A 15,391-nucleotide genomic window follows, 5' to 3' on the forward strand; every position below is an offset into this window, starting at 1 on the left:
CCTGAACACGCCCGATCTCGTCTGATCTCGGAAGCTAAGCAGGGTCGGGCCCGGTCAGTACTTGGATGGGAGACCGCCTGGGAATACCGGGTGCTGTAAGCTTTTGCACTTTTCTTTACACAGCACCGAAGGCTGCTTCTCTGATACATCAAATAGCCTACTTGTTTTTAAAAAAATTTAATTGCCTAGTTATGCTGTCAACCACTTTGCACTGTGCACAGCCCAAATCAGAAAGCAAAATAATACTTGTATGTCATAACCCTGTAATAATCACAATGAACCAAGTAAAGCAAAAAGGAAAGAAAGAAACAATGAAAGAAAGAAAGCAACCGTAACCCTATTTTTTTTAAATTACCTAGTTATGCTGTCAAAGTCTTTGCACTGTCAGCCCCAAACAGAAAGCAAAAAACAATACTTTTGTGTCATAACACTGTAATAATCACAACAAACTCAAGTAAAGCAAAACGGAAAGAAAGAAACAACGAAAGAAAGAAAGAAAGAAAGAAAGAAAGAAAGATCCCCTTTCTACACCAGAACACAGAAAAAGTGGGCTTGATGCCGATGATCATCACGTTTATAGAGGCTATTTGTTACCTAGTCTCTCGCTTACGGCCATACCACCCTGAACACGCCTGATCTCGTCTGATCTCGGAAGCTAAGCAGGGTCGGGCCCGGTCAGTACTTGGATGGGAGACCGCCTGGGAATACCGGGTGCTGTAAGCTTTTGCACTTTTCTTTACACAGCACCGATCGCTGCTTCTCTGATTCATCAAATAGCCTACTTGTTTTTTAATTTTTTTAATTGCCTAGTTATGCTGTCAACCTCTTTGCACTGTGCTGAACAGCGCCCAACCATTGATCTTGGATGGGAGACTTTTTCATTTCTCATTGTACACAGCAGAGGGTGCTGATGCAACCCTAACCCTAACCTTATTTTTTAAATTGCCTAGTTATGTTGTCAACCTCTTTGCACTGTGCTCAGCCCAAATCAGAAAGCAAAACAATACTTTTATGTCATAACCCTGTAATAATCACAATGAACCAAGTAAAGCAAAAAGGAAAGAAAGAAACAATGAAAGAAAGAAAGAAAGATCCCCTTTCTACACCAGAACACAGAAAAAGTTGGCTTGATGCCGATGATCCAGCTGTTTTAATCTGCCCCTGATATAAAGTTGACTGTAAACGTAGAGACTAAGTTGAATGTTTGTGTGTAACCGCTGTGTGTGTAGCTGAAGCAGCTGAGAGTCGATGGTTGACGAGTGTGAGCAGAGCTGTTTCCTGAACAAAGTGAAGCTGACCTGAGTTCAGTAGAGTGAGCTCAGTCCACACAGCATCAGCCCTTCAGTCCTGCAGTGTTGGCTCCACCTAGTGCTCACTACACATATATACACTGGATGAGAGTTGGTGATGAAGCTGGATTGAACATGAGCTCTGATGGTGGAGTGTGTTTCTCTGCTCAGTCACAATAAAGTCCAAGTGTTTGAGGAACAAAGACAAACAGACATTTATTGAATAAAGTTGAGCAGAAGCTTCAACAGAGTGAAGAAGCAGCTGATGATCTAGTGAAGACTCTGATCAAACTCATTTCATCAAGCTCAGGTTTTATTCAGGATTCACAGAAAACAGCATCAATCAGGACACGACTTCATGTTCAGTAACACAACACAGTCAGTTCGCTCCAATGTGGCTGCTTCACTGATACAGCATCAGTGTTCTTCCCACTTAGTTCATTTTAAGTCCTTGATGTGCTTTCATCCACTCGTCCTTTCATCTCCTTCAGTTTCTGCATCTTCTCTGTGTCTCCATTCATCTTCTCAATCAGGAAGTCCAAGTGGACATGAGTGGACGCTGAATCCACATTCAGGGCGATCTCATCCAGTCTGATCAGATGGTGGTAGGCCTCTTCAAGACACTGATCTTTGTCGGCCGTCAGATCTTTCATTTCCTCCTCTAGAATTTCCAGGAGACTCCACTTCTCCTCCTTTTCAGTTTTGTTCTTTTCATACTTGTCTTTCATGTTTTGTTCGGTCATCTTAACTTTTCTTGTCTTGTTCACATAGATCATTTGTTCTTTCACATGATCTGATACAGGACATTTATTTTTACAAACAGTGCAGCGTCCTTTTTGCATCTTGTCACAGCCACTGGGATACCAGGCCATTGTACATGGATGGTGACAGTTCTCTTTACAGATGTTACAGGTCACAGCTCCACTCCAACCAAGGAACCACCGCATACCCCCAAAGATCTCCTCTTTGTCTCTGTAGACCTCATCAACTTCTACAATGAAGTTTGCGTTTCTCTTCATCTTATCTTTATGTTTCTTCAGACCTTCTTGAGTCTGTCTGATCTCAGTCTGTTTCAGTTCAATATTCTCAACTCTCTCCTGCAGGAGCTGGATGCATTCTCTCAGTCTGATGTGTTCGTTCAACACGTCCACAGTTTTCTCCAGTTTCTGAGCCTCAGTTTTTTCCAAGACGTCCCTAAATCCACTCAGTCCCTCCATGGACATTTGCCAGGCAAACCTTAAAGTCATCTTTGTTTGCTTTGTTCTCGGTGTGGTCTGTGTGTTGTTGAACAGGAAGTGAACAGGTTCATTCTCCTCATCTCTGGCACATTTAATTTTTGCTTTTTTGAGAGCTTCAAAGGCGTTTTCAGGTGGTAGTCCATCTGAGTGTGTGATCAGAGCCACGATGTTCTTCTCCATGTCGTTTCCAAACAGAGACATCACTGAGTCAAAGATGTACTTCAGTCGGTCAGTCAGACGATTATCTGACGCCTTCATCACCAGACCCACTGCACTGAGTTCTTCAACTCCTTCTTCTGAGCGGAACAAGTCCAATAATCTGTCACTGACCTTGAGGTCACGCCCTATGTCCCTGGTGTCTCCAAATCCAGGAGTATCAATGATGGTCAGAGAGGAGGGCAGAGTTTGACCTTCAAAACCAAAGATCTGGTACACCACCACATCTGATGTCTGACTCTCGCTCTGACTTCTCTTCTCGTCCTCTACGATCTCAAACCAGATGTTGTCTTCAAACGTCACTCCCATGGCGTAGTTGACCAGAGCGTTGATCAGAGTAGATTTTCCTGTTCCTGTTTCACCAACCAATAAGACGGTTTTGTTCACTTTGTCCAGGCTCTTCTCACCAACAGTCTTTCTGGTCAGAGTCCCTATCCTCTCTTCCTTTGGTCTCAGCTGGTGCAGAACAGGAGATCCTGAATGGATCCGAGAATATTTGGAGATGATGTCCTTGTATTTCTCTGAGACGTTACTGCTCCTGTGGAGGAAAGTAGAATAAAGTTCAAACCACAGAGAGAAACACATCTTTATGACGACTGAGTGTCAAAGGTGACAGGTCTTCTTGTCCTTGTTCTGTCCCCGATGTGACGTCTCCTCAGTTTCCTGAGTAGTTTGTGTGTTGTGGTGTTACTCACGTTGCCATGGTGATTCCTGGTGCAGAGCTCCACGCGGTGAAGGTGAAGCAGGTGTGATGGTGTCTGGGCTTTGGTCTCTGCATCAGATGAAAAACAATCAGTGAAAGCTGAACAACAGACTGGTTCATCGGTGAGGAAAGGACAGGACAGAAGAAAATGGAGCGGACCAACTCCCAGTTCCATGTGAAGCTGTTTTCAGACCTGGAGCTGCTCTGATCTGGTCTCAGTCACTTCATCAGTAAACTGTGTTTCCTCTCAGCTCATGACTCTCAGAGAAAAGACCAGACAGTAAAACAGGTAGAGGAAGCTGAGGAGGTTCTCAGTCTGACTGTGTTGGATAATACACACTTCAAACACTTCATTTCAATGAATAAAGAAATGTGTTGTTTGTTTCAGGTTTGTGTCACGAACAGTCGTGGCAGATTGTCTTTTGGTTTTTACTATGAAACAGTTCAAGTTTGTTTTGGTGGATGTTTTCTTCAGAAACAGCTGAAGAACAAAAACAAGTGGTTTTCTGACTTTAACTATGAGCTCTTTTTAGTTTTCATGGTCAAAATGTGGATTTTCTACTTTAAACTATTGTAATTGATTGCAAAATTAGGAACGCCCTCGAGTGCACATGACTCACCAAACATTTGAATACACTGATTCTGATGTGGGGGGAAAAAATCTAGGCATTTTTGACATAGGCTATGTCAACAGATAAATGAACAATTAACAAATGGACACAGGATTAAAGCTGGAAAATACATTTTTCACTTCAGGGGATATTTGAAGAATTTTAAGATGAGAAACAACGCACACCGTAGGTTGTAGAGGTGCTGGCGATGGATGTTGAAAAAAGAAATATTTGAAGAATTTACCAGATATTTAAATACATCTAATAAAGTGAAACACACAATTATTCCATCATAGAACATGAAAACATCTCAAATTTCCAAATGTCTCATGTCTTTCATTCGCCAAAATTAATGAATTATTAAGTTCTACCATGAAGCTCTGTTAATCAATGGAAAACTATAGTTGAAGATGGATTATGTGAAGTGAATCTCCTGATGTAGTTAAGTTTCCCATCATTCCTCTGTGTGTGTGTGTGTGATCTTACCTGTGTTGTTGGCTTCAGGAAGCTCTGTGATGCTGAGGAGGAGAAGGAGCAGGAGGAGTGGAGGGGAGTCGGTCTTCACAGCTTTTATACCTGCAGGAGGCGTCCACTCTGTGCTCACATGATTTCACACACAAACTGCAATTTCAAGAAACCTCTCAAGGATGATGCAGTCATTAACATTAACAGCACAGAACCAAAATGAAAACTCATTTCTAATCTCTAACTGTACTTTTACAGACTAACTGTAGTTTTATATGTATTTCTATACTGTAATTTTACCAAACCAACATAGAGGCTATTTAAACAAAGTAACAAGAAGATTACACTGATTCACTTTGAATCCTTTCACGCATTAATTATGAAAACCTCAATCAGGATTTTTTTTCCTGTGTGTTTTTGTTGCTCTTGGGGCATGGAAAAACTATATTTGAACTTTATTTCATTTTTTGAAAATCCAGATTTCTCAAAGTTGAGTGGACAACATGCGTTTATGTTTTCAACTGAAAATAAACTTTTCTAAACCTTTACCTTTTACCTTTATACAGTAACAACTGTGGTAGAAAATATTCATCTGGTTTAGTGAAGAGAGCAAACCCTCTACACCTATGACTGCCTCTGACCCCACACCCCACTAGTTTGGCCTATTGATCTTTTCCCCTCAAAACGATGGCACTCACTGGTATTATGGTGCTACTTTCACCAACAAAGCACCTTGTCTCTGTCTTCATCTAGGTAATTAAGTCACATGTCTCTTGTTAATCCACTCATATGTGTGACAATAGGACTTCCCTGTCTCTTGATGATTAATGCCTCTTGTTAAGTCAATCAATACCTTTGTTCCTCAATCATCTTCACTTGGTAGTTACAGGTGGTCACTAGGTAATTAAAGGACAATTCCGGGCAAATTCAACTCGGGGGTGTATTTTCCTAACATTTTAGGTCTAAAAGAAGCAACTGAAGATTTTCAGTTTAATTGCTCCTGTTTTGCGGTAGTTGTGTCTGTCCCCGCATCGCCACGGCAGCAATGACTGGGAGCGGATGCAAGTTCCGCTGCTTAGGCTGTTTACATCCCTCAAAGCCGTAATTTTTTTCCACAGACAGTGTCAGATGGCTACTCAAACATGCACCGAGAAGTTTATTTACTTCAAGCAAGCCAACATGTTTGTAAAACTAGATCCAATTCACAGTCTCCCGGAGTCTCACGCGAGACCCAAGTTGCCGTGCTCGGTGTGTTCAGGTGCAGTCGGAAAGCTACCGTTTGTGTCATAAACACAGGAATATCAACTCCTGACTTGCTTCAAGTAATAAAAACTTCTCGCCGCATGTTTGAGTCAAGAGTTGATCAACTTGTTCAAAATGATCAACTGTCATTGAGCAAATAATTAATGATTGTAACTTTTCATCATATAATTAGCATTGCAAACATGAATTGTTTCCCTGATACCTCTGACATTGCGACTGATATGTGTTTTAAAAATCCATTTAGCTTTAGAGAAATAATGAAAAATCAGAGTGAAACAAATCAGATGAATGATGTTTTGATGTGATGTGGTAGTATTTTATATATCCATGTTTTCCCGGTGATCACTTGAGCTCAACAGGGCTGAATAGACACTATTAATAAAAGCTTTATTCCCAGTGTCCTGTGACCTGCTGTGACCTCTGTCCATATATATACATATATACATATATATACTGGAGTGGTCCAAGAAATGGGCTATATAAGTGCAAGTCCATTTACCTTTACTGTGGTTCTTGAAAATACTTTATCTGAAATAACTTTTTGGGTGTAGATAAATGTATTTATCTTATTAGAATGTAATAAGCTGTTTTTATTTGTTTTATTTTATGTTTCATTGTATTTTATAGTGGTCAAGAGCAGAGCAGGATATGAAGGCCTACAGGATAAGTGGAGCAAATACAGTACCATCTGAGTCAAGTGAGGATGATGCTAGTGGTAGTGAAGATGATTGAGGAACAAAGGTATTGATTGACTTAACAAGAGGCATTAATCATCAAGAGACAGGGAAGTCCTATTGTCACACATATGAGTGGATTAACAAGAGACATGTGACTTAATTACCTAGATGAAGACAGAGACAAGGTGCTTTGTTGGTGAAAGTAGCACCATAATACCAGTGAGTGCCATCGTTTTGAGGGGAAAAGATCAATAGGCCAAACTAGTGGGGTGTGGGGTCAGAGGCAGTCATAGGTGTAGAGGGTTTGCTCTCTTCACTAAACCAGATGAATATTTTCTACCACAGTTGTTACTGTATTGCTATGTTATTACTGTGTTATTATTAATACCGTTTATTTTCAGTTGAAAACATAAACGCATGTTGTCCACTCAACTTTGAGAAATCTGGATTTTCAAAAAATGAAATAAAGTTCAAATATAGTTTTTCCATGCCCCAAGAGCAACAAAAACACACAGGGGAAAAAAATCCTGATTGAGGTTTTCATAATTCATGCGTGAAGGGATTCAAAGTGAATCAGTGTAATCTTCTTGTTACTTTGTTTAAATAGCCTCTATGTTGGTTTGGTAAAATTACAGTATAGAAATACATATAAAACTACAGTTAGTCTGTAAAAGTACAGTTAGAGATTAGAAATGAGTTTTCATTTTGGTTCTGTGCTGTTAACGTAGTTGTGTTAGGTCCTTTGTATAAAATGATGAAGTGCCACACATCATGGTAATTCTAATGCAGCTCAGATGGTTTGGTGACTGCATCATCCTTGAGAGGTTTCTTGAAATTGCAGTTTGTGTGTGAAATCATGTGATCACAGAGTGGACGCCTCCTGCAGGTATAAAGGCTGTGAAGACCGACTCCCCTCCACTCCTCCTGCTCCTTCTCCTCCTCAGCATCACAGAGCTTCCTGAAGCCAACAACACAGGTAAGATCACACACACACACACGCACAGAGGAATGATGGGAAACTTAACTACATCAGGAGATTCACTTCACATAATCCATCTTCAACTATAGTTTTCCATTGATTAACAATTAGAGCTTCATGCTAGAACTTAATAATTCATTAATTTTGGTGAATGAAAGACATGAGACATTTGGAAATTTGAGATGTTTTCATGTTCTATGATGGAATAATTGTATGTTTCACTTTATTAGATGTATTTAAATATCTGATAAATTCTTCAAATATTTCTTTTTTCAACTTCATCCATCGCCAGCACCTCTACAACCTACGGTGTGCGTTGTTTCTCATCTTAAAATTATTCAAATATCCCATGAAGTGAAAAATGTATTTTCCAGCTTTAATCCATTGTTCATTTATCTGTTGATATAGCCTATGTTAAAGTTTGCCTAGTTTTTTCCCCCTCACATCAGAATCAATGTATTCAAATGTTTGGTGAGTCATGTGCACTCGAGGGCGTTCCTAATTTTGCAATCAATTATAATAGTTTAAAGTAGAAAATCCACATTTTGACCATGAAAACTAAAAAGAGCTCATAGTTAAAGTCAGAAAACCACTTGTTTTTTGTTCTTCAGCTGTTTCTGAAGAAAACATCCACCAAAACAAACTTGAACTCTTTCATAGTAAAAACCAAAAGACAATCTGCCACCGACTGTTTGTGACACAAACCTGAACAAACAACACATTTCTTTATTCATTGAAATGAAGTGTGTATTATCCAACACAGTCAGACTGAGAACCTCCTCAGCTTCCTCTACCTGTTTTACTGTCTGGTCTTTTCTCTGAGAGTCATGAGCTGAGAGGAAACACAGTTTACTGATGAAGTGACTGAGACCAGATCAGAGCAGCTCCAGGTCTGAAAACAGCTTCACATGGAACTGGGAGTTGGTCCGCTCCATTTTCTTCTGTCCTGTCCTTTCCTCACCGATGAACCAGTCTGTTGTTCAGCTTTCACTGATTGTTTTTCATCTGATGCAGAGACCAAAGCCCAGACACCATCACACCTGCTTCACCTTCACCGCGTGGAGCTCTGCACCAGGAATCACCATGGCAACGTGAGTAACACCACAACACACAAACTACTCAGGAAACTGAGGAGACGTCACATCGGGGACAGAACAAGGACAAGAAGACCTGTCACCTTTGACACTCAGTCGTCATAAAGATGTGTTTCTCTCTGTGGTTTGAACTTTATTCTACTTTCCTCCACAGGAGCAGTAACGTCTCAGAGAAATACAAGGACATCATCTCCAAATATTCTCGGATCCATTCAGGATCTCCTGTTCTGCACCAGCTGAGACCAAAGGAAGAGAGGATAGGGACTCTGACCAGAAAGACTGTTGGTGAGAAGAGCCTGGACAAAGTGAACAAAACCGTCTTATTGGTTGGTGAAACAGGAACAGGAAAATCTACTCTGATCAACGCTCTGGTCAACTACGCCATGGGAGTGACGTTTGAAGACAACATCTGGTTTGAGATCGTAGAGGACGAGAAGAGAAGTCAGAGCGAGAGTCAGACATCAGATGTGGTGGTGTACCAGATCTTTGGTTTTGAAGGTCAAACTCTGCCCTCCTCTCTGACCATCATTGATACTCCTGGATTTGGAGACACCAGGGACATAGGGCGTGACCTCAAGGTCAGTGACAGATTATTGGACTTGTTCCGCTCAGAAGAAGGAGTTGAAGAACTCAGTGCAGTGGGTCTGGTGATGAAGGCGTCAGATAATCGTCTGACTGACCGACTGAAGTACATCTTTGACTCAGTGATGTCTCTGTTTGGAAACGACATGGAGAAGAACATCGTGGCTCTGATCACACACTCAGATGGACTACCACCTGAAAACGCCTTTGAAGCTCTCAAAAAAGCAAAAATTAAATGTGCCAGAGATGAGGAGAATGAACCTGTTCACTTCCTGTTCAACAACACACAGACCACACCGAGAACAAAGCAAACAAAGATGACTTTAAGGTTTGCCTGGCAAATGTCCATGGAGGGACTGAGTGGATTTAGGGACGTCTTGGAAAAAACTGAGGCTCAGAAACTGGAGAAAACTGTGGACGTGTTGAACGAACACATCAGACTGAGAGAATGCATCCAGCTCCTGCAGGAGAGAGTTGAGAATATTGAACTGAAACAGACTGAGATCAGACAGACTCAAGAAGGTCTGAAGAAACATAAAGATAAGATGAAGAGAAACGCAAACTTCATTGTAGAAGTTGATGAGGTCTACAGACACAAAGAGGAGATCTTTGGGGGTATGCGGTGGTTCCTTGGTTGGAGTGGAGCTGTGACCTGTAACATCTGTAAAGAGAACTGTCACCATCCATGTACAATGGCCTGGTATCCCAGTGGCTGTGACAAGATGCAAAAAGGACGCTGCACTGTTTGTAAAAATAAATGTCCTGTATCAGATCATGTGAAAGAACAAATGATCTATGTGAACAAGACAAGAAAAGTTAAGATGACCGAACAAAACATGAAAGACAAGTATGAAAAGAACAAAACTGAAAAAGAGGAGAAGTGGAGTCTCCTGGAAATTCTAGAGGAGGAAATGAAAGATCTGACGGCCGACAAAGATCAGTGTCTTGAAGAGGCCTACCACCATCTGATCAGACTGGATGAGATCGCCCTGAATGTGGATTCAGCGTCCACTCATGTCCACTTGGACTTCCTGATTGAGAAGATGAATGGAGACACAGAGAAGATGCAGAAACTGAAGGAGATGAAAGGACGAGTGGATGAAAGCACATCAAGGACTTAAAATGAAGTGGGAAGAACACTGATGCTGTATCAGTGAAGCAGCCACATTGGAGCGAACTGACTGTGTTGTGTTACTGAACATGAAGTCGTGTCCTGATTGATGCTGTTTTCTGTGAATCCTGAATAAAACCTGAGCTTGATTAAATGAGTTTGATCAGAGTCTTCACTAGATCATCAGCTGCTTCTTCACTCTGTTGAAGCTTCTGCTCAATTTTATTCAATAAATGCGCTCAACCATTGATCTTGGATGGGAGACTTTTTCATTTCTCATTGTACACAGCGGAGGGTGCTGATGCAACCCTAACCCTAACCTTATTCTTTAAATTGCCTAGTTGTGCTGTCAACCTCTCTGCACTGTGCTCAGCCCCAATCAGAAAGCAAAACACTTTTATGTCATAACCCTTTTTAGAAAAACGGTCCTAATGTTCCCCGCTTTTCCCCAAAAGGACCCAAGGAACATCCAATTTTTGGTCCCATACCGGGAAGTGGAGTTGTGACTTTGCAGATTAAGTTAAGCTTAGTAAAAAGACCAGGTAGAGACAGGGCAGATAGATAGAGTCCAGATAAGTAGAGAGAGTCCATCGACCAGCAACAGCAGGAAACATAAGACCCTGTTTTTGAAAAAAGGGTCTTATGTTCCCCAGTATGTATTGCGACCGGGGAACATAGGACCCTTTTTGGGAAAAACGGGGAACATTGGTACGCTCCCAAGTGTACACTACGGCGCATCTATACAGACCAAGTGCTGTTATCAAAGCAGGGTAATAAGAAGACAGTTGAATACAATATGAAGGAGATTATGCCGGAATGTAAAATGAAATCCTCTGTATTACTGCCACGCGACTTAGCCTACTATAAACTAATAAACGGCAGTGTTTCAATCCAAATTAATCAATATTTCACTAACAAACTCTTCACTGTGGAGTCAGACTGTCATACGAATGGCCTGTTGTGCCTCTCTGGGTTGAGCGTTCAACTGTGCTGAACAGCGCTCAACCATTGGTCTTGGATGGGAGACTTTTTCATTTCTCATTGTGCACAGCAGAGGGTGCTGATGCTCTTGTTGCGTTCAACAGTACCACAGTTAATAAACATTTCCTCTTGGCGTAGAGGTACTCTAACCATTTGTTTAGTGAGATAGTAACAGATTTTATCCACCAGATGTCACTGATGTGCAGCTGTTGAAGTTAGAAACATACTTAGATGAAAGGTAAAATAGTTCAAATACAACAGGGTACTCAGATGAATCATGGCAAATGTAAAAATCTAGATCCCTCGTCTTTACATATTATTTAGTGTACTCTACAATAACCTGTTACCTTTAACTCTGTGAGCGACAGAGCTCTGAACAATGTGATAACCAGAGAACTTCGACAGAACAATGTCCAAGGGAAAAGCTTGCGCATTTGCACCAGTCAAAGTTCACTGAATGCAATAAACTATCCATGGAAATGTGATCCACCCTGAAGAGCAATTCTTCACCATTTCATAGCATTTCTTGTTGGATAAACAATTAGAGTTCAGTGCAGTCGAAGTAAAATTAAGTGAAAGATGCCTCAAGGTTTGACACACACCTTGGAGGAGTGGAAAAATCTGGAGGTCGAATATCAACAGCTTGAGGTAAGAAACAAATCACTCTTCGTTGCTCACATGAACCAGTTGTCTTCGTCTCTTGCTCAACAGACTCCTTGCTCACTGTTCTGTCACTCAATTGATGAAATGTTTCTAACATCCAGCAATTACACCTATAAAACTGCCATACACCAGCAATGCTGTGGATAATGTCAAATAGGTTTACTACAAAAACCTGTACAATAATTTTCTTCAGTTACTGATACAACCGCACATTTTCATGTCATCCAGGAGACACACAGAAAGTACTTACAGAAACTGGATGAAATTTCCAAACTACAAAAAAACTGCTCCTCCTCCATTTCCCATCAACGGAAAAGACTGAAGGAGATATCACAGCTAGTGAAAAGGTAAGTCGCCACAAAAACATAAAATTATACAGACAAATTTTAATAGTTATGTAAAGATGAAACTCTTTCACAAACATACAGGAAGGAAAAAATAACAATCGATACAGATACAGTGGACCCTCCTCAGCTCACACTGTAAATATATCTTGTGCTTTTATATGATCCATCAGAAGCAACAAAGGAGCCGCAGAAGAAGACGCGAAAAACCTGGATGAGATAAAAGGGAAAATCGAGACACGGCCGAATGCTTTCTTTGAAATGGAAGCTTTTCTTCCCAAGAAAAATGGGTGACGCCTTTATTTTATTTACAGTTGTGCTGTTGGGAGTCATGGTGCTGCTGTGCAAAGCTGAACAAGGGAAAATTAATATAATCATTTCACACTGCAGGCTGTATCTCAGTCTGGTCCTTGGGAATGTGGATGTCACTCTTCTCAGCAAGCAGTCAAAGTAAGCAATGATTGATGAAGCAAACACAGACCCTGAATATACACTAATTAACTGCGTGATAACATAAATCTAGTTTAATACATTTTCAAGCAGAACCTCAGTTTTTATCTTTGTACTTATCTCAGTTGTGAAATTCTTCACAGTTGTAATTTCACAAGTGAAACTATGTGACCGAGCATTTCCTTGGTTAATGGATTTCTGCATATTCAATTAAACTTGAAGAATGTTTGTTGTATATCGAGTCCTGAATCAATCACATCTTTTGTCAGATTTGCCTACAAAGATGAATATGAGAAGTTCAAGCTGTACTCCACGGTCATCCTGCTGCTGTGCTCCTTCATGTGCTATTTCTTTGTAAGCTACAGGTATGCATGCCATTAAGTATATCACACATCACAGCTGATCCATTCTTGTAAGTTACAGTAGGTTTACTCCATGTACACTGCTGTTCAGTACTTGTGTTATTTCCCCAATTTTAGATTTCTTGACGCCATCCTCAATTTCCTGCTGGTGTGGTACTATTGTACATTAACTATCAGGGAAAGTATCCTCATCACTAATGGCTCCAAGTAAGCCACTCATTCTTCTCTTTATAAGTGTAAAATTTGATATGCTCTGTGCAAAACCCTCCGACCTTTCTTTTATTTTCACAAATATTATTTGACAACTCAGGGAAACTACATGCAAAATGAATAAATAATAATAATATGCGGTAAAATGTGTCCTAAATCACAGAATCAAAGGCTGGTGGGTTTTTCATCACTACGTCTCAGCTTTTTTGTCTGGTGTGATGCTGACATGGTGAGTATGAAGGAATATAAAAACTTCAATTACAGATTAAAAATCCATGAAACTCCATGTTGACTTTTCATACATATGCTATTTGCAGTTGTTTTTCTGCTAAATGACAAACTTCCCCTCTCTCAGGCCAGAAGGGAACCCATACAAGGCTTTTAGGAACCAGTTCCTTGCCTACTGCTTGTATCAAAGTAAGGTCAAACATTCATACTCCAAACTTTTAAGACATCAAACCAAAGCCTTATAACCTGTATCTGGCACATTCAGGTTTCGTTCAGTGTCTGCAGTGCTATTACCAGAGTGGGTGTCTGTACAGACTACGAGCCTTGGGAGAAAGACACAACATGGATCTGACCGTGGGTGAGTAACACCTTATCATAATTGCAAAAATGTTTGAAATCTGAACACCCACATCTGTGGCTGGTACTATACTGAACAGATGTTGGGGGGAGAAAAACACTTTGAAGCTTTATCTGTCTCCTATTCTCAGAGGGATTTCAGTCCTGGATGTGGAAAGGGCTGACGTTTCTATTGCCCTTCCTCTTTTTTGGCCATGTGAGTACAGTCTGTGACAATGAGATGATGTGCAACTGAACTTGAGAAATTTCCTCTTACTAGCTGCTTAGTTTGCATTAAAACTATTATACTGTGTCATGGTTCAGACTGGGTGACACACGGCACACTAAAGCTGATGAAAAATGCTGATGTCATTCTGTGTCTAACATTACCCTGCATTTTTTTTTTATCTGAGACAATGTTTAGGGTATTGGTGATGTGGATAACATCTTAACCTGTAATGTCTATGTGTTTTCTCATAGTCCCATTCTACTGTGCATCCATTCACTTCTAAACATAAAAAAACTCTCAAGTACTCATGTTTTATCCTGCAGTTCTGGCAGCTCTTCAATGGCATCTCTCTCTTCAGAATGGCTCAGCTCCCAGACTGTAAAGAGTGGCAGGTCCGTGCTATCACAATAACTGAGTTTCACCCTGTTTGACCCTGTTACTGTTTTAATAAGTTAAAAATGTACTCTTATCTATTTATCTTTCCAGCATCAACTCTTCATATTTGCTAATACTGTACATTTACAGTATCTAATTTATTTTAAATCAGCCTCATTAATTATTTGTATTCACATACATGAGAGTAGCATTACATTTTTTTCTGAATACTTCCTAGTCTGGTCCATATATAAAGAAAATTATAATGAATCAAAGACATTATGCTTACTCATGTTCTCTCTGTTTTTTCTTATTTTCCATGTCATGCCAGGTTTTGATGTGTGGTCTGTGCTTCCTTATTCTCTTCATGGGAAATTTCTTCACCACTCTTGCTGTGGTTCGTCAGAAGCTCAAGAGCAGAAAACAGAAACCAAAGAGTCTGTGATAGAGAACAATAAAAGTATTAAAGTGTCCATGAAAAGTTATATATCAATGTTCCTTTTCAAATCAAAGCTGATATTGTCATTATACTATCATATTACTGTATCACTACAGGATATCTCTACAAAACATGTACAATAGACACAAAGATATACAAATGTGATGTAATCAATCACCATTAAAGGGTAAATCATACTTACGTAAGTGCTTCTGTATTCTTGTCTTTGTCAAGCGGAAAATAGTTTTTATGAGAAAAACAAATAGTGGATGAAAGAAGCCATCAATTTTACAGACACTCAGCCCTGTGAAGCTGTCTTTTTTTTTAAAGTACATCTGGAAACTTTGTGCTTGCCCATGCATGCCTTTTATCATTTCTTATTTACCCCTTTTACCTGATGGAGTAGAGGTTGGATGTATAAACACAGACTTTCACTCCACAGGTGTATGGAGTGCTGCTCATTTTAGCTCACTGTTATTTAGATTTGGTCAAAAAATCTTGTGATATTTCTTATTATAGCCTAGAATTTGGGGTGTGAAAGAGTTG

At 40.2% G+C, this 15,391-nt stretch overlaps 1 protein-coding gene across 1 annotated transcript; it reads left to right on the top strand.

Annotated features, from left to right (window-relative positions):
* Window positions 1–11,788: 11,788 nt before the first annotated feature.
* tmem120ab (transmembrane protein 120Ab) lies at window positions 11,789–14,851 on the top strand (the record flags this gene model as incomplete). Its single annotated transcript, XM_083985626.1, has 12 exons — window positions 11,789–11,857; window positions 12,101–12,219; window positions 12,390–12,506; window positions 12,607–12,666; window positions 12,936–13,031; window positions 13,146–13,235; window positions 13,402–13,467; window positions 13,594–13,655; window positions 13,732–13,824; window positions 13,955–14,019; window positions 14,355–14,423; window positions 14,738–14,851. 12 exons carry the CDS (start codon window positions 11,789–11,791, stop codon window positions 14,849–14,851), a joined length of 1,020 nt encoding a protein of 339 aa, XP_083841752.1.
* Between the last annotated feature and the right edge of the window lie 540 nt (window positions 14,852–15,391).

This window comes from Trachurus trachurus (genome assembly GCF_905171665.1).
Source record: "Trachurus trachurus genome assembly, chromosome: 13".
In the NCBI taxonomy this organism is placed as follows: domain Eukaryota; kingdom Metazoa; phylum Chordata; class Actinopteri; order Carangiformes; family Carangidae; genus Trachurus; species Trachurus trachurus.